Source organism: Anastrepha ludens, chromosome 4 (assembly GCF_028408465.1).
Source record: "Anastrepha ludens isolate Willacy chromosome 4, idAnaLude1.1, whole genome shotgun sequence".
Classification (NCBI taxonomy): Eukaryota; Metazoa; Arthropoda; class Insecta; order Diptera; family Tephritidae; genus Anastrepha; species Anastrepha ludens.
Genome location: NC_071500.1, coordinates 19,299,067 through 19,319,355, shown reverse-complemented (window position 1 = coordinate 19,319,355; position 20,289 = coordinate 19,299,067). Strand labels below are relative to the sequence as shown.

Below are 20,289 nucleotides of genomic sequence, written 5' to 3'. Positions count from 1 at the left end.
CTGTTCTAGACAACTAGCAAGTACAGCACTCAGACACAACTAAGTCTAATGTACTGCACTCGGATTTCCTTTTAATTTTCGTTAAATCTACCCGATTTCCGAAGAAATTTTAGTAGATCTTGTGGTGCCAAGGAGCTAGAGTGGTATCTTTTTAACACATCAGTGAGAAAGACCTCAAGCCTGAATCGAGCGAAAGCAGAGCAGCCGCACAAAACATGGTTCGCCGCCTCGTCCCCCTCTAAACATGCTGAGCAGCAAACACTGTCTGAGATGTCTACCTTTTCCATGTGCTTCGTCCACAGAAATTGGCTTCTTAAAAATAATTAAAAAAAAACAGTGTACGCAGTTTTATAACCAAATGATTTCCTGCAGTGTAGTGTAGTGAATATTTATCGCCCATTTCCTCCATAAAAAACTTTCGAGTTTTCTTATGTTAAAAAATTATCAAAAATCAACGAGCAGTTAGAAACACTGCACACTTACGCTTATTATGCAAACTTTATTGGGCTGTAAAACTGCATAGCCAATTGATATTTTTTATTGTTTTCTTATAATTGATTGCATAATCAGGTGAACTTTTTAGAGATTGTGAAAGTTTGAAATTTTCATGTGTGCATTTGGTACTTGCTGTAGAACGAGCTAACAAACAGAAAAGTAGCCACAACTGGTCGCGATCCCATTACCCCAACGATAGACGTGGCTGTGAACAATCAGTGAACATTTTGTGTTTTTCCTTCAAAAACTCGCATTTAAACTTAAAAATAATATATGACATAAGAAAAATACACCTTCATGTAAAATGCATGTTTTGCTTAAAACAATTACAAAAAACTCTCAAGTAGAAAGGCGTTGCCAAAATACTTTTAGTGAATCCTTTCTTAACACCCAATCAAGTGCCCCTTAATATGGAATGCAGCCACAGAAAAAAGGAGGAAATTAAGACATAAGGATATTAGCTAAATAAAAATAGCAACTTCAACTCGAGCAAAATTAAAAAATACATACAACTCACCCCAAAGTAAACATATCGAATTCGATCTGAAGTTTAACATCGCACTGTTGCAAGCTAAGTAATAAGAAGCACCCACAATTTTAGCCTTTTTAAAATCCATTATTAAAAAAATTTTAAGAATCCAGTCAGGAGTATTTAGGCGATAGCCGACGCTCACACACACCTATTCGATAGAAGCCTTACTAATACCAGCAAATATCAGAGCATTACAATAACAAGCTAACAAAGGTGGTGGTCATTGCAACTCCAAACGAAACTCATCTTCCCCTTCCAGGTATATACCTATAAAATGATACTTTTTTTTCAATTTCAAATGTTTATTTACAAAAAATGGTTACAAAATTAATCTTCAAAATAATAGTCATCGCTAGCGACACATTTTTCCCATCTCTCAGGCAATTTGTGGATGCCGCGCCAAAAAAAATTGACCGTCTCTGCCCCCAAACCAATCATCGAGCCATTTTTTGGCTTCTTCGTGAGAATTGAAGCCCTGCTCGGAAAGATGCAAACAAATGATAATCGGGAGGCGCCAAGCCTGGTGAGTAAGCCGCATGCACCAGCGGTTCCCAATCGTACGTCTCCACCAATTTCCCGGGTCGCTCTTGTTCGATGTGTCGGTTCATGTGGCGGTGCATTGTTATCAAGAAAAATAACTTTGTGACGCCGATCAGCATATTCTGGGCGTTTTCGGTGTATAGCGCTGTTAAAATCGGCCAATTGTCGCTGGTAGCGCGCACCGTCAACTGTTTCACCTGGTTTTAATAGCTCGCTCCAAATCATACCTCGCTGATCCCAAAAAACACACAGCATTGCCTTGCGGCCGAAGCGATTTGGTTTGGCCGTAATTTTTGGCTTGTGACCGGGCGGACCATACGATCGTTTACAGTTGGCATTGGAGAAATACACCCATTTTTCATCACCCGTAACGATTCGATGCAAAAAAGACTTTCGCTTGAATCGGGAGAGCAGCATTTCACAAGTGGTTTCACGATGTCTGCAAATCGTCGTTTGAAGGCACGAAATTCAACATTTTTAAGAGCAACAAAAATGCATTGTGATATGAAACGTAACAAACAATGAACTGAATATTGTTGACAGATGACAGTCGCAAAAAACAAGACATTTGGAAAGGTTTAAAAATACTCCTAGCGACATCTACGGATTAATAGCGACATCTAGGGATTAATAGCTGAACGTCTCACTTCATAGGTATATACCTGGTATTACTCAAACCCATTCAACCCAAAACCATCGTTCGCTGGCAGTTGAACGGTTTTTTGTAAAGTTAAAAACAAACGGCTTTTAATTATAATTATTATTTTTTAATTAAATTAAACAAAAAAAAAACATTTTGAAGCAAACATTTTTTTTATTTATTTTTTATTTTTATTTTCCCTTTAATTTTTTTATTCTTATTTTTATTTTATTATTTTTACTCCTTAAATCTTCTTTCAATTAAATTTTCAAAACGAAAAAAATAATTATTTTAAATTTTTTAAAAATTAAATTTAAAAAATGTTTCAAATTTCTTACACATTAATATAATTAATTTAAATAAAAACTTTTTTTCTGCCTTGAATTTTTATTTGCATTGAAAGCTATGGTTTCATTTCAACTAAAAACTTTGCGAAAAATTGTACTTCACCACAACAATTTAACAGAGCCATCAAATAATTATAGCACTCATTGACGCCCACATAAAACTGAAACGTACCCCCATAAAACGTAATCATGGGAATCCCAATATATTTGCGAATTTCTCTTTAAAAAAGAAAAATTGCTTATCAAAAAGAGATTCGACCAAAACATTCAAATATTTCAAACGCGAAAGCAACCGAAACCCGCTTAAATCCATGTATACATAATATTTTGCCTGACTAATTACTTCCAGTGATAAGAAACATTTGATTTCGAATAGCCACCAAGATACGACACCGTATTTCGACTATAAATGCGATGTGCAAAAAATTTTTAGCATAGATCTATATCATCATCTGGTGCTGTACGACTGTTACACAATCCTCAAAGGTAAGAAATTTCTCTTTCTCCATTATATTTAAAAAGCCTCTGGCATAACTACTTATGATAATAAAGCATTTCTCTTCTCATTCCAAACAGCAAAATGTTCAAGTTCTTGGTATTCCTCAGCATTTGCGCCGCTTTGGTCTCGGCCAATTTGGTGCGCGTGCCCATCTACAAGAACCCCAACTATCGTAGGACTCGCGCATCTATTAATTCCCAAATCGTTGCATTGCGTTCCAAATACAATGTTCCCAGTGCACGCAGTACCTCCGAAACGTTGGAGAATGACTATAATTTTGCTTACTATGGGGAGATTACCATTGGCACACCAGCACAGGACTTCTTGGTGCTTTTCGATACAGGTTCCTCAAACTTGTGGGTGCCCTCATCCACCTGTCCCACCAGCAATACAGCTTGTCAAGATCACAATAAATACAAGTCCAGCGCTTCCAGCACTTATGTTGCTAATGGCGAGAGCTTCTCCATCGAATATGGATCCGGTAGTTTGTCTGGTTACCTGTCGCAAGATACAGTTTCAGTAGCCGGTCTCAGTATTTCAAACCAAGTATTCGCTGAAGCTACGGACGAACCTGGCACCACATTCGTCTACGAACCCTTCGATGGTATTTTGGGTATGGGTTACCAATCTATCGCTGTTGACAATGTTGTGCCACCGTTCTACAACTTGTATTCTCAAGGATTGGTTAGCAGTGACGTATTCTCCTTCTACTTGGCCCGCGCTGGTACCTCGATCGGTGGTGAAATGATTTTGGGTGGTTCCGATTTCAGCTACTACCAGGGGGAACTCACCTACACATCTATCAGCGAACAAGGCTACTGGCAATTCAGTTTGGATGGCGCTACTATTGACGGAAAAACAATGTGCAGCAGCGGTTGCCAAGCCATCGCCGATACAGGCACCTCCCTCATCATTGCCCCATACGATGCCTACTTTGTCTACATGAGTGTTGTTGATCCCGATGATGATAGTGAAGTCGATTGCTCACTCATGGACTCTCTGCCTGATATGGAATTCGTTATTGCTGGAACGAATTTCTCCGTACCAGCTTCGCAATATATTCTTGAAGAAAATGGTGAATGCTCACCTGCTGTCAGCTACATAGGCACTGACTTCTGGATCTTGGGTGATATCTTCATTGGATTGTACTACACTGAATTCGATTTGGGCAACAACCGTATTGGTTTTGCACCAGTTGCCTAAATTCGTGTATTTAACTAAGGATACGCTTAGGTAAAGAAATTATAAATAAAAAACTCTGAAAAAAATAGATTTATTTGTTGTCCGACTCAACGATTGTTTTTAATATTATCTGCTATTCGCTATTTGCTTGACTTGCTGATGTTAAGCTCGAAACGACCCGGTAAAAGTATTACTTTCAATTAGGAAGGTCTGTCTGCAGTCCGTAAATTAACTGAGGTTACTAAAGCCAGTACTTATTTCTAGATATGGTTCATTCTACGGTTTACATTTCAATTGTGTTAAATGTTTCTGCTCCTCTGGGGTCATCAAATTTCATAGCTTTACAATATAATTTTGTTAGGTTTAGTTAACTGTTGCGGAGGATCCTAATTCGAGACTAATTGCTTGGTGACTTGGTAGGTGTAGTTGTGATTCCACAGGCTTGAGAGTGCAACCCTTGGCTGACAATTTTCATTCCTGGTCTAATATCTAATCTAATTTGTAGCTTGGATCCGCTTTAAATAATTTATTTCCTATATCGAAACTCTGCATTACGTCAGAGTCCCCAGTTGTTCGTAAGCAATTCGGGAATGACTGACAATTTATAGTTGTAGAGTATAGTTTAGTAGAGAAGGTGAAGCTGAAAGTCCAATGTTGTGGGGTGAATAATGGCATCGTAGATTTTTCTTCTATTACCAACGCAGTCTCACCTTTGTCGTAAACAAACCGTCGTCACGTCCCAAGAGACGTCAGCTAATTAGTTGATTCCTTCTTTTAAGAGCTGTGTCCTTGAGTGATATAAATTCAAACAAAGACGTTTTTCATCTTACTTATTTGTGCAAATATAATTGTAAAGAACACTCCAAACAGCTTAGCTAGTATGTTTGTTGTTATTCTTCTTTATGTTATTCGTTCACTTTGACATTTGATTTGACAAAGATGCCACTGTCTATAAGTTTGGATAACTAGAAGAAAACAGCGGTTGAGAGTTGGTTAACATAAGTTTGTGAGTAGTGCAATCGTTAGTGCTAACGACAAATAATCTAGACAAAAATAACAATTGTCGAATCGTTAACACTTGGTGGGTTGCACTACTGAGAGGAGTTCAAGTTTCTTTGGACAACGCTGCCTCTCATACGATGGCTTGCTCTCACTAACTAATAACATAACACAACACTTGAATTAAGTCATGTAGTTTTTTGGTATTTTTTATTTCATTTTGACACCCAGAGTTGGACAACCTATTTGGCACCCATATTTTTTGTATCGGGAACTTTATATTATACAATATTAAAAAAAAAAAACTGGTTAATGTGCAACATAAATTTGAAAACATAAATTCTGGAGTATATAACTTGAGGCTGATATCCTGTAAGCATCCAAAAATAGTCTCCCAACATACGAAAACTCCATTTGCCCTTGCACGAATTTTCCACGCCGGGAATATCCTGGTGGAAACATTTTGTCCATGTTCGTCTCTAACGTTACCTATGTTTTCGGAAAAGAAGTTGAGGGGACTATAAAAAGTAACAGTATGTTTTGACGTCATATTCATTCCACGAACATGACAAGCAAAAGTAGCAAAGGGAAGTATTAAACAGCACAGGATCCGTGTGGCAAAAATCTTATCAACAGGTGTAATTTATACGCCTCGAAACACAGGCGAAGCCAAAAGGAAGTTAAATCAAGTGATGATTCGAGTACAGACATTTCTAAAGGACCATAGAGAAAACAGAGCTAATCTCTCTAACCAGCAGACGTATCCCATTAGAAGTATGATAAATATGCACGTGTTCGGTGCCACTTTATCGACAAAAAGAGTGGGCAAATACCTAGGAGTGCAACTAGACGCAAGATTAACTTACTGGGCGCACATAAATCATGCTGCCAAGAGAGCAGCCAAAGCAAGCGGCATGTTAAGTAAGCTCATGGCAAACATTGGAGGTCCGGCTCAAAGTAAGCGAAAACTTTTAATGAACTCGATCCTATTATACGGATGCGAAATATGTGCAGATTCGCCAACGAAAAACTTTGCAATTTGTGCAATGCACCTGCGCTCTCAGAGTGGCTTCTTCATACAGAACAGTATCAGAAGTAATGGTTTTAGTTATCAGCGGAACCATCCCTATAGATATTCTAGCATAAGAGGGCAAATGAAGATGGCAGGCAAACATCTCAGGAATCCCGAGACCATGCTTCTCCGATATTAAAATTCAAATGCTCACACTTTGGCAAACAAGATGGAACTCTGAGCAGTACGGTAGATGTGACAGAGAGACTGAGACTAATAGCCGATTTAAAAATGTAGATAGAAAGAAAGCACGGTGAGGTTAACTGTTACCTCACACAGTTTTTGTCCGAACATGGGTCCTTTCCCAAGCATTTGTGGTGAATGGGAAAGGCAAATTGCATTTATTGAGCTAGTGAACACGATGATGCAGAGCACACCTTCTTCAAAAGTGCGAGGTGAGACTCAAAGAGAACAGCTTGGTGTTTTGAGACCTGAAGCAATAATCGAGGAAATGATGGTGCGAGGAAAAATGGAATGTCGTCGCAAATTTTGTTGATGATATTATACGAAAAAGTGACCTGAAATGGGAACTTATGCTGAAGAGCATTGAGCACTCGTGTTAAAAACAGGCGACCCTGGACGCAGGGTGAGTAAGTGTATGTGTCCTTCTTAGGACGCAGTCTTGGACCACTGCCTCGAAGCAATATGGAAGCAGTCCCGCGATTGAGGAAGAAATCCATGAGAAGATGAAGGATGTTTCTAGTGGAATCACCAATATTTTTAACCCAATCTCACCACCAAAAAAAAAAACAAATTCGTACTAACTTGTAGATGGGAAGGTATCAAAGACGGTTTTGAAGGGAATTTAGTAAACAAATTATTAGTTTGCTTTCAATTTTTCTAATGCTTTTTCTTCTGTATAAAGTCAACATAAGCCGCCTCGACAAAGCAAGAAGTTTTTCTGCGACGCTTTTTGTAAAACAGAAATGCCCTGACGGGATTGATTGTTTAGACGCCCGTTTTTATATTTTGTGTTTACAGTGCCGATCAAACGTAGGACCCCTTGCCAGCACGCCACTCAGAAACGCAACCAGCTATAGCAGCCGCGCGGAACCACATCAAAGATAGTTCTCATAACAGCTGAAATTTTAAAAATAGTCAAGTACAAAAATATTATATCTGGGTATTACATCTTGAGTGGCCAGCTAATTTCTAATGATAAAAATCAAAGTGATAACGCAATGATAAGACACTGCAGTTCGACTATAAAAATGATGAGGCAAAAATGTATGGCGCAGTTGTATATCATCATTTGGTGCTATACGACAGTTACTCACTTCTCAAAGGTAAGAAAATTTTAAATATTTTTCTACATTATACGTAATATAACTACTTAATAAAACATTTCTCTCCTTATTTCAAACAGTAAAATGCTCAAGTTCTTGGTATTCCTCAGCATTTGTGGCGCGTTGGTCTCGGCCAATTTGGTGCGCGTGCCCATCTACAAGAACCCCAACTATCGTAGGACTCGCGCATCCATGAAATCCGAAATCGCCTTGTTGCGTTCCAAATACAATGTTCCCAGTGCACGTAGTACCTCCGAAACGTTGGACAATGAACTGAATATGTCTTACTATGGCAAGATTACCATTGGCACACCAGCACAGGACTTCTTGGTGCTCTTCGATACAGGTTCCTCAAACTTGTGGGTGCCCTCATCCAGCTGCGCCTCAAGCAACGAGGCTTGTCAAAATCACAATCAATACGACTCCGGCGCCTCCAGCACTTATGTTGCTAATGGCGAGAGCTTTTCCATCGCTTATGGCTCCGGTAGTTTGACTGGTTACCTATCACAGGATACAGTTTCAGTAGCCGGTCTCAGCATTTCAAATCAAGTATTCGCTGAAGCTGTATTCGAACCTGGTACCACCTTCGTCAACTCGAACTTCGATGGTATTATGGGTATGGCTTTCCAATCTATCGCTGTTGACGGTGTTGTGCCACCATTCTACAACTTGTATTCCCAGGGATTGGTTAGCAGCAACGTATTCTCCTTTTATTTGGCCCGCGATGGTACCTCCAATCAAGGTGGTGAAATGATTTTAGGTGGTTCCGATCCCAACTACTACCAGGGTGGGCTGACTTACGTATCCGTCTCTCAGCAAGGCTATTGGCAATTCAGTTTAGATGGCGCTACCATGGGCGGACAAGTGATGTGCAGCAGCGGTTGCCAAGCCATCGCCGATACAGGCACATCCCTCATCATTGCCCCACACAATGCCTATAGTGTATACATGAACATTGTTGATCCCGATATGGATGGTGTGGTCGATTGCTCACTCATTGACTCTCTGCCTGATATGGAATTCGTTATTGGCGGCAACACTTTCTTAGTACCAGCTTCGCAATATATTCTCAACGACTTTGGTCAATGCTCACCTGCTGTCAGCTACATGGGCACTGACTTCTGGATCTTGGGTGATATCTTCATTGGAATGTACTACACTGAGTTCGATATGGGCAATAACCGCATCGGTTTTGCACCAGTTGCCTAAAATTGTGTATTTGGGGAGGATATGAAAATATCAAAGCATTGTTGTTAGAACTTTTGTCTAAGTTTTATAAAAGTAAGTTCTATGTAAATATTAAGAGGAATTTACTTAGAAATAGAGAGTCGAGTATACAGCACAAATCGCAATGGAATGCAGAGTGATACCTTTTTTTATTCTGTGTGTTTTAGTTGCACAGTTAACTAGCGTGCTCGGTTTTTCCAAGGTTAAAGTTAAGGTTTACATACATTTCTTATTTTATGATGAGTGTCTTCTATTAGCGAAGAATTTTGTATTATCCAATTTTGATATCAGGATGAAATATCATTAAAACTCTTAGTGCGCTTTCTACGGAACAAACACAAATACAATAGAGGTGACAACTCATACCACCGAGGCTCCTTATTCTCATATGTTGCCGCGGCTTGCCTTTGTAGTTAAAGAGCTTTGAACTTCAATGATGGGTTTAGGTATTATCTAATATTTTTTTTTTATTTTTTACGATATGATACGGTAAATGGAACACATTGCTAAGTCTAAGATTACGAGCAGAACAATTGAAATGCAGTACCTCCAGTAAGAAGTGGCATTTGGTATGACTCATGGCTATGCCCCTCATAAACATTACCGAGAAAAAAGTTCCTCATATTTCTATTATTGGTAATGCTAACTACAAGACCCACGAAGGGAGTGAATGGCAAATCTAGTGAAATGTTTCAGAACTTTCTATGTTTTTACAGATGAGCCCATATATAATTAGAATTAGCGTTGAAAGGTCCTCGAACTCCATTGAATTCCTTACTACAAAGCAGAGCACATACCTGGACTTGACAAGCATAAAGTCTATAGGTTTAGAAAATGGCATTTTCGATGTAAACATAACAGCCAAGTCAATCTTTTTATGCATTTTTCTCCGAGTGGTAGTGTCAAACGCAATTTTGAGTTTACTGAAGGACAAGTGCTGCTGATAGCAGAGGAAGAGGAATGCCTCTTTTTTATTAAAAAGATCAGGTGGAGAAAAACTTGGCTTTACATGGTGTGAACTGGTGGACTGGTGCGCTTTGTTAAACTCGCCAAAATCGCATATGCGATTACCGCGCCAATTAAGAAGAAGAGAAGAAGGACAAGTGCTGGCTTTAACCAGCATTTAGAGGTAAGGAGTTATCATAACGCCAAGCTTTAAATTTTTCAGGCCCCTTGAAGTCTCATCCAGTCAGTTACGTCCTCTACTCGTATATGACTGTAAATTTTCAAGTTATGTGCATACAATAGACAACGCGATATCAAGTACACATCCGGAATATCACTAACAAAGTTTAAGAGCAAGATGGCTGCTTTGAGGTACATCTGAGGTAACTTTGATGACGTCAGAAAAAATAAAAAAAATATAAATTTAGTACGAACGAATTGTGTCCTATCAGTGAGATAAGTGAGTGTTTGAGAGAAAGATTTGGCGGAAGATTTTTGGACCATTGCTCGTTGGTGACGACGAGTATCACAAGCGGTGCAACAATGAGCTGTATGAGCTTTATGATGACATAGGCATAGCACAGCGGGTAAACTTACAGCGGCTTCGTTTGCTGGGTCATATCGTCCGAATGGAAAGAAACGCAACGCGGCTTAAGTTGGTGGCAGCAGAAGGACAGGAAGGCCTCCTCTGCGTTGGAAGGGTCAAGTAAAGAAGGACTTGGCTTCCCCTGAAGTGTCCAACAGGCGTGGGTTAGCACGGGAAAGAAACGACTGGCGCTTTGTTAAACTAGGCCAAAGTCCCATAAACGATTATCGCGCCAATCAAGAAGAAGAAGAAGAAGAAGAAAAATATCCTTGTACGTTGCAGATCGGAGTCTCACTATTCGCTCTCACAGAAATTAACACTTAGCTAAGCTTCAATTAGAATATGGGTTAGGTTAGGATAAATGATTGATCTTGCGAAGGACCCACTTAGACAAATATTCAAAAACCGTCCGTTGTGATACCATTCAGAGGGAGGGGGGAAGGAGCCAGACAGGTGAAAAAAAGGAAGAACAGGCTTTGGATTACAGGGTGAAGAACATTGCATAGACAACTAAATCTAGATGTGCGCTCATATAGAAACATTTTTTTAATTTCGTCCTAATTCCAAAGACATTATGGAAATAGATGATAAGTTGATTTGAATGAGATTTAATGCGTTGTCTTTTCATAAAAAAAGAAAAGGACGTATATACGTAAGCCATGCATATGGATCCAAAATCGTATTATAAAGGCATTCAGACACGTAGAGCTTAAAGTTCATATTTTTTTAGAGATCAGTCGCTTGGGTATTCTTCGCATCAACGAAAATATATGTAAGAAGCCAATTCATGTTTCATGACTACTGTTGCAACCATTTTGTAGAGTTGGTTTTAACTTTTTGCGACTGGATTTAAAGACTGTCTTCCGCTCAGGTATATTGCAAAGAATAGGCGAAGGTGCAGTTGCTGAGTCAGATATTTCATGTATACGCCGAACTGCTGGCTGTATGGTATTCTGCGTTACGGCAGCGCTGGCAATCAATTTTATTTTCGTAGTACGTAACATAGTGAGAGCGACCGAAGCAGCATCAGCAGGTTTTGGCGCAGCAGCAAACGGTGACAGCTTCGATTCAAAAGCGTTGGTGTTACGAGCATTACATATAGGCATCAACGGCCGAACCAACCGAGTGCGAGGCAACACAGCCGAACTAGAGACAAGCGAAGTGAATGAAGAGGGAACTGACGTACAGCACAACGGCAGCGAAGAATATAAATTTGATTGATCGAAATCGAAGTGGCAGTGTTATTGTTAGTACCCGGAATCGGCTGAAAAGCACAGCGTAGATTTTTAACTCCATCTCTAGCATAGAACTACTCACCGAATATGCATCGATCGTGGTACCGAGGTACTTTGCTCTCAGCGAATTTGATGCAATTTGTTCGTGTGTTGTTTTTGTAATTTCTTCTTTTTCTTGCACTCATGTTCGCATTTTCACATCTCTCTCATGCAACTGGACCAATGTGACGCCACGCATTCTCTGATGGGCACAAGTTTGCGATAGCGCAATATCATAATCTTTGGCATTAAGCATAGAGCGAGGAGAATACAACCCAGCAAGTAGCGCAGCAAATTTTTTGAGTACTGGGCTGCCCATATTCGACGGACCCATGTGTTTTGTTTTTTTAATGATTATTATCGTCAACATCAAAAAAATTGTGTTTTTCTTTGAATTAAAAAAAACACACATGGGTCCCTCGAATATGGGCAACCCTGTATTTGCTTGTGGTCCCCCCCACACCGTACTCATTAGTGACAGGGCGAGGGCATTATCCGCTCGAAGAGCAACAATTTCTTGAACGATTTCTAAAGCCACTACGCTTCCTTAGTTGGTTTTTCCATTAAATAAAAAAACAAAAGATTAGTTTTGGGTGCATTTACCATCGAAAATGAATCCAAAAGTCGTTTTATAAATATTTTAATGGGAATATTTGATCGACCGATCAAAAACTACCAAATACTCTACGCAGTCAACGACGCTTCATATCAAATTGAAACGTACGCCGCTAAAAAGTATTCATGAGATTCCCAAAATATAATGCAAAATTCTCGTTAACAAAAATAATTGATTATCAAAAAAGATATTCGACCAAAACATTCAAATGTCAGGAAAGCAAACAAAGCCCCTTGAAATCTATTTATGCATAACATTTTAGCTGTCTACTGAGTATTAAGAGATAAGAAACATTCGATTACGTATAGCCATATTTCGACACCACATTTCGACTATAAAAGCGATGCGCAAAAAATTTATGGCATAGTTGTATAGCATCATTTGGTGCTGTACGACAGTTACTCAATACTCAAAGGTAAGAAATTTTACAAGGCTTTTCGCCAAACATCCTTAATAAGTTCCTCGTAAACAAATGCCTACTTGATAATAAACTTCTCTTCTCATTCCAAACAGCAAAATGTTCAAGTTCTTGGTATTCCTCAGCATTTGCGCCGCTTTGGTCTCGGCCAATTTGGTGCGCGTGCCCATCTACAAGAACCCCAACTATCGTAGGACTCGCGCATCTATTAATTCCCAAATCGTTGCATTGCGTTCCAAATACAATGTTCCCAGTGCACGCAGTACCTCCGAAACGTTGGACAATGAACTGAATATGTCTTACTATGGCAAGATTACCATTGGCACACCAGCACAGGACTTCTTGGTGCTCTTCGATACAGGTTCCTCAAACTTGTGGGTGCCCTCATCCAGCTGCCCCACCAGCAACGAAGCTTGACAAGATCACAACAAATACAACTCCAGCGCTTCCAGCACTTATGTTGCCAATGGAGAGAGCTTCTCCATCGAATACGGCTCCGGTAGTTTGACTGGTTACCTGTCGCAGGATACAGTTTCAGTAGCCGGTTTCAGCATCTCAAACCAAGTATTCGCTGAAGCAATGGACGAAACTGGCACCAGCTTCGTGTACTCGAACTTCGATGGTATTATGGGTATGGCTTACCAATCTCTCGCTGTTGACAACGTTGTGCCACCGTTCTACAACTTGTATTCCCAGGGATTGGTTAGCAACGACGTATTCTCCTTCTATTTGGCCCGCGCTGGTACCTCCGATCAAGGTGGTGAAATGATTTTGGGTGGTTCCGATTCTAGCTACTACCAGGGAGAACTCACCTACACATCTATTAGCGAACAAGGCTACTGGCAATTCAGTTTGGATGGCGCTACCATTGATGGACAAGTGATGTGCAGCAGCGGTTGCCAAGCCATCGCCGATACTGGCACCTCCCTCATCGTTGCCCCATACAATGCATACAGTGTCTACATGAATGTCGTTGATCCCGATTATGATGGTGTGGTCGATTGCTCACTCATGGACTCTCTGCCTGACATGGAATTCGTTATTGGTGGAACTACTTTCTCCGTACCAGCTTCGCAATATATTCTCAACGAAGATGGTCAATGCTCACCTGCTGTGAGTTACATGGGCACTGACTTCTGGATCTTGGGTGATATCTTCGTTGGAATGTACTACACTGAATTCGATATGGGCAACAGCCGTATTGGTTTTGCACCAGTTGCCTAAATTCGTCAGTCGACTAAGGATCTAAACAAAAATAAATTATAAATAAAAAAACTCGTAAGAAAAACTGATTTATTTTTATCTTCAACTATTTTGGTCTGCCGGAGATTATTGCCAGCTACCCTGTTGTCCGACTCATCGATTTAACATTATCTGCTATTCACTATTCGGTTGACTTGTGCAATGATATTAGGTTCGAAACTGTGCGCTACAAGTATTACTTTCAATTAGGACGGTCTGTCTGCAATAGAACTTAGAGTACTAAGGCGTGGGTTATGCCTATCGGCACTTCTGAAGAAATAGTCTCATGAAATCAAATCGGAACTTCTAGACGGGCAATTGAAATCTAACTAGCAAAATATTATTCTTGACTTCTGTACAAAAGTAAAGCGTGGCGAACCTCCCAGTACTGATAATGATTTTTCGGCCTTTTATTGTATTAAACCTGATTTTTTGGGGTTAGGTAGGTAGGTTTGGCAGCCGCATCGCACATAGAGACAACGATGCCACTTAGACCACGGAATGGGTCCGTTGTGAGCCGCGGGGGCTGGGCTACATTTCCCTTTCCATATTGAACCATCCTGAGCTGTTGACAAAGCGTAAAAGGTTGTTGATACCTAAGGTGTATAGATTATCTATATTTGTTAAGAAGTAGGATTTTAAAAATCGGTTTCTGCTTCTAGCAAGAGCCGGGCATGTGCAAAAAAGGTGCTGAATTGTTTCCAACTCCTCCTCATTTCTACAGCTACGACAGAAATCATGCGTGTATACGCCTAATCTCCTTGCATGATTTCCTATGAGACAATGTCCTGTGAGGGCCCCTACTAAGGTCCTGATTTGAAGTCTGCTCAGTTTTATAATACTCTTGGACAGACGTAAATTTAGCCTTGGCCATGTTTGCCTAGCAATTTCGCAGGTGTTAGCGCTAATCCATCTCTGATTTGCAGAATTGATTAGTGCGTCCTTAATGAGAAGCTTACAAGTTGCGAGAGGTATCTCCATAAAATTACTTATGTCTGACATACAGGTACCTTCTCTTGCAAGTTGGTCTGCCCTACAGTTCCCTGGTATATCTCTGTGGCCTGGGACCCAGCATAATATTATACGATATTGTTTGGCCATCTCATTTAGAGATTGGCGACAACGTAAGACACTCCTTGATGTTGTTTGGAATGCATCCAGGGCTCGTAGGGCAGCTTGGCTGTCTGATAGAATGCAGATATCCGTTGATGATATTCTGTTTATCTTTAACCATTTTAAGGCTTCATGAATAGCGTTTATTTCCGCTTGAAAAACGCTACAGTGATCCGGTAATTTAAAGGATTCACTAATAGAAAGCTCTTCGCAAAATAACCCTGATCCTACACCGGTGTCCATTTTGGATCCGTCCGTGTAGATCTTAACGGGTGTGTTTTTGGGGTTATAATCAAATTATTTTTGGTTTACCTTGGAAATATAATTAATATATGATTAGGGATAGTATAAAAGGTTTCACAAAGCTTTTTAAGCCCTTTTTTAATTTTGCCTGTTTGTATATGCTAATCTCCGAATTTTATGGAATCTTTATCGATAGGTGGAGGCTTTTTCTGAGCGGGTTATAGGCTGCTCTTGATTCTAAAAATATTACCTTCCAAATGACGCTGACATCGAAATATTTTTATGCTTTAAGAAATAAAAAAAGAATTTATTATACAGCAAACAACTATGAACACAGTAATGTGTCCACTTTTATTGATCAGATTATTCATTTAAAAAAAACCAACTTTGAAGATTGACTTCAAATTATTGAAATTTAAATCTTTTAGAGGCTTCGGGGAAATAGCCGCTAGCTGTGCATTTTTGTAGCACGTATTTGAGCGTGAAGCTTTTTTTCCTCATACACTTCTTTAATTAAATGAAATTTGATCTGAATAGGTTTGGTCCTTTTGTGGTATTGTGGATTCTTCACCACTCTGATTGCGGTTTGATTGTCCAAACAAAATTTTGGTACTGAGCGATTTCCGGACGATTCCTCCAATAATCGTTGAACCCAAATTAGCTCTTTTACTGACTCACAAGCGAATATTGCACTCTGTTTCAGTTGTTGAGAGTGCAACTGTTTGCTGAATTTTGATGACCACGAAATAGGACCGCCGCACAGCATGATTATATAACCCCTAGTCAATCGCCTTTTCATCAAATCACCCGGAAAGTCCGAATCACTGAAGCAGGTCAAACACAAATTATTATTAACTTATGCAAATAAAATACTTCCCCTTAGAGTCCCTCGCAGATATATGAAATTTCTTTGTATTGAGACGATATATTCGCTGACATAAGCGTCCACAAAACGAATGGCGTACGACACTGCATAAGTTATATTAGATCAAGCCGTGACACTGTAGACAAATACATAAGAGATCCAGCAGCTTCTCGATATGGGTACTGGACTAGCTGAATTCTCTCTTTCTCTCTCGATATGGGCACTGGACTAGCTGACGCCTTCTACTGGTGTTGTGACAGGCTTGTTGCGCATGGTTTTTGTCAGTTCCTTCTTCGTAACCCGTAGGTGGATGAATATAAATCTTCTCACTTAGAGTACCATAGAGAAGCGCTGCCTTCACATCAAACTGCTTTACAATCATGTCAAACTCAACTGAAATGGCAACAATCATTCTAACGGACGTAAACTTGGCAACAGGGCAAAAAGTCTCGAAAGTCACTTCATAGTCCCACGATGACGGTTTGGGGCACATTGTCATTGCTCCATATTTTTACAAAATCGTCGAGAGCAAGTAATTTCTGTGGACGGGGTCTCTTATCCGCGCATGCTGAATGATTATTTTGTGCCATTAATGAGAGAACAGTTATCAGAATAATAATCTGAATGTGTGATTTCAGCAATATGATGCCACACCGCATACGGCCAGAGAGACCACGGCGATACTGCGTCATTTCATCCCTAATAAACTGTGAAGCCGTTTCGTTGGCATATCCTGTCCACCCAGATCGCCCGATCTTACTTAGGTAATTTTTTCTGAGGGTGTTCCATTAATGCAAAATCTATGAAACAAACCCAGCAATCGTCTCAGCATTAAAAGAAAATCGTTCGCGAGATTAAAGGCATCCTGACATCACTTCTCCAGCGAGTGGCACGGAGTACCGAGGTGAGATGCCAAGAGTGTATTCCACCTAACATTCCACATTTAGAGGAAATAATTAAAACAAAAAATAAAATGCGCATCTGTCTGATTTATAGTTATTGAAATAAGTTGTATCATTAGTAATTTTTTTAATTATCTTTTAAAACCAAATCCTAATGAGAAACTCACCAAGTTAAAATTTACAAAAGACGAATTTTTGTGCACGATGAGGCAGTGATTGTCCTATGTTCGACAGCGGCGATGTTCTGGTCCCTAACGCCAAAGCTACATATATGGAATGGGAGCCTGCTAACATCGGAACGTATCTATTAACTTTCATCAACTCCTAAAGAAACTTACGTTGTGGAATATCTGAGTATTTTCACTTTGCTAAAAGTGACTAAATAGGAAAAGTTAAACCACTTAATGGGTCTGAAGACTATCCTCTGTTTTTAATCGCTTTGGAAAAATCCTTGACCTGACCATCTCACATATAAAGGCTGGAAAAAATCAGTTATTTTTCCGGACTTGCTTTCCTATTAAAAATGTATACTTCCAAAAAAGGGGAAAGGACAGAAAGCTTTTTTCAACTTTCTGCATTGTGGCACCTTTGCAATATCAACTAAATTAACGGCAATATTGATTAAAAGTTAGTTGAACAATTAGAAACATCATTCAGAAAGTATTATTTTTGCAATCAAGTATTAAACCTCCTACCGTTCGGTATTCATTCACCCCCGCTATAACAATAAAGTGTTTCGGGGGTAGTTGGTGTTAGTTGACGGATAGTTGGGAGGTGCGATGTGTTGTAGAGGGTGTTGGTTTTGTGGTACCCGAAGATTTTCTTTTAAATAAATAAAAGCGATAAAAACTATTGTATAACAGATAATTCTTTGCCTAATAAACAAGTTTTCATCAAAATTTTAAAGTGTTTATTTAGAACTTTTAGAAAACTTCGAGTACGCACTTTTATAACAGATTAAAATTTTTATAATATAATAAAATGCATGTTTGAAGTGGCTAAAAATCATAAATGATTTAAAATTCATTCCCCCCGCCAAATCAAAAGTCGTCCATTCCTAATCTATAAGTGCCTCTCCAATCAAAAAGTTGAATTCAGCTATCGATTTTCTTGTTTTTGACAGTTAAAATAACATCAGCGATAAGTTTAAAATTTCGTGCATGACTAGACATTTATAAAATGCGTTACTTTTCGCGTCACAAATTTGATAAGTTTTAGAAAAACACTTCCAAAATTTACCAAACCATTTGTACCGAAAAAAGAGCTCACTCTCACCTCAGCGACAATGCTAAGAAAGCGAGTTTTCGCACACGTTGACTCTACCAGGAGTCACTGTTTGGTGTGAATTTAAACGGACAGCATCACTACGGCTTACGTATTTTCTCTTACGTAAATAAGCAAGAGGTCACTGATACAGTAAATGGACAGCATTACCGCACCACCAAATTGCTTCCCAGAATTGATGAGGAGGAGGAGGTCAAGAGATGTAAATTAGCCATCTAGTAGCAACGAGTTGACTCCATTGAACTATTTCTTGTGTAGTGCCGATATACATAAATTCCACGTCCTAACACCTTTTGCAGACAGAAAATAATACTTGTACCGATTAAAACAAATCTATTTTTCTTCCGAGTTTTTTATTTATAATTTGTTTTTGCTTAGATCCTTAGTCGAACGCACGAATTTAGGCAACTGGTGCAAAACCAATACGGCTGTTGCCCATATCGAATTCAGTGTAGTACATTCCAATGAAGATATCACCCAAGATCCAGAAGTCAGTGCCCATGTAACTCACAGCAGGTGAGCATTGACCATCTTCGTTGAGAATATATTGCGAAGCTGGTACGGTGAAAGTAGTTCCACCAATAACGAATTCCATGTCAGGCAGAGACTCCATGAGTGAACAATCGACCACACCATCATAATCGGGATCAACAATGTTCATGTAGACACCGTATGCGTTGTATGGGGCAACGATGAGGGAGGTGCCTGTATCGGCGATGGCTTGGCAACCGCTGCTGCACATCACTTGTCCGTCAATGGTAGCGCCATCCAAACTGAATTGCCAGTAGCCTTGTTCGGTGATAGATGTGTAGGTGAGTTCACCTTGGTAGTAGCTGGAATCGGAACCACCCAAAATCATTTCACCACCTTGATCGGAGGTACCAGCGCGGGCCAAATAGAAGGAGAATACGTCGTTGCTAACCAATCCCTGGGAATACAAGTTGTAGAACGGTGGCACAACGTTGTCAACAGCGAGAGATTGGTAAGCCATACCCATAATACCATCGAAGTTCGAGTAGACGAAGCTGGTGCCAGGTTCGTCCATAGCTTCAGCGAATACTTGGTTGGAGATGGTCAGACCGGCTACTGAAACTGTATCTTGCGACAGGTAACCAGTCAAACTACCGGAGCCGTATTCGATGGAGAAGCTCTCGCCATTAGCTACATAAGTGCTGGAAGCGCTGGAGTTGTATTTGTTGTGATCTTGTCAATCTTCGTTGCTTGAGGCGCAGCTGGATGAGGGCACCCACAAGTTTGATGAACCTGTATCGAAGAGCACCAAGAAGTCCTGTGCTGGTGTGCCAATGGTAATCTTGCCATAGTAAGACATATTCAGTTCATTGTCCAACGTTTCGGAGGTACTGCGTGCACTGGGAACATTGTATTTGGAACGCAACAAGGCGATTTCGGATTTCATGGATGCGCGAGTCCTACGATAGTTGGGGTTCTTGTAGATGGGCACGCGCACCAAATTGGCCGAGACCAAAACGGCGCAAATGCTGAGGAATACCAAGAACTTGAACATTTTGCTGTTTGGAATGAGAGGAGAAGTTTATTATTAAGTAAATATTTGTATACGAGGGACTTATCAAGGATATGTGGAAAAAAAATGCTGTAAAACTCCTTACCTTAGAGGATTGAGTAACTGTCGTATAGCACCAAATGATGATATACAACTATGCCATACATTTTTTGCGCATCGCTTTCATAGTCCAGCTGTCGTGTTAATTTACGATAGCTCCGCATTATCAATTAGATTCGTATCACCAAAAATAATTTGATACACCAAATTGTATGTCTTCAAATGGAGTGGTTTACGTACGCCATTTTCTGAAAAATTAATTGGTACGCAATTTATTTATTTACTTTTTGTTTCTTGAGTTCTGATTGATAACCTCATTCAAAACATTTTGTAGTAGGAAGCCACAAAGCAGAAACCGTTTTTATTGTAAAGGCATTTACACAACTGGAATGGAAATGAC

At 39.8% G+C, this 20,289-nt stretch overlaps 2 protein-coding genes and 2 pseudogenes across 2 annotated transcripts; 3 read left to right on the top strand and 1 right to left on the bottom strand.

Annotated features, from left to right (window-relative positions):
- Positions 1-3,005: 3,005 nt before the first annotated feature.
- Positions 3,006-4,338, top strand: LOC128860393 (lysosomal aspartic protease-like). The gene is made up of 2 exons (XM_054097888.1): positions 3,006-3,040; positions 3,131-4,338. Exon 2 carries the CDS (start codon positions 3,135-3,137, stop codon positions 4,254-4,256), a length of 1,122 nt encoding a protein of 373 aa, XP_053953863.1. The 5' UTR covers positions 3,006-3,040; positions 3,131-3,134; the 3' UTR covers positions 4,257-4,338.
- Positions 4,339-7,532: 3,194 nt separating this feature from the next.
- Positions 7,533-8,955, top strand: LOC128860838 (lysosomal aspartic protease-like). The gene is made up of 2 exons (XM_054098600.1): positions 7,533-7,592; positions 7,673-8,955. Exon 2 carries the CDS (start codon positions 7,677-7,679, stop codon positions 8,799-8,801), a length of 1,125 nt encoding a protein of 374 aa, XP_053954575.1. The 5' UTR covers positions 7,533-7,592; positions 7,673-7,676; the 3' UTR covers positions 8,802-8,955.
- A 2,768-nt stretch (positions 8,956-11,723) lies between these two features.
- Positions 11,724-13,925, top strand: LOC128860839 (lysosomal aspartic protease-like; annotated as a pseudogene).
- A 4,765-nt stretch (positions 13,926-18,690) lies between these two features.
- LOC128861208 (lysosomal aspartic protease-like) lies at positions 18,691-19,832 on the bottom strand (annotated as a pseudogene).
- Positions 19,833-20,289: the final 457 nt, after the last annotated feature.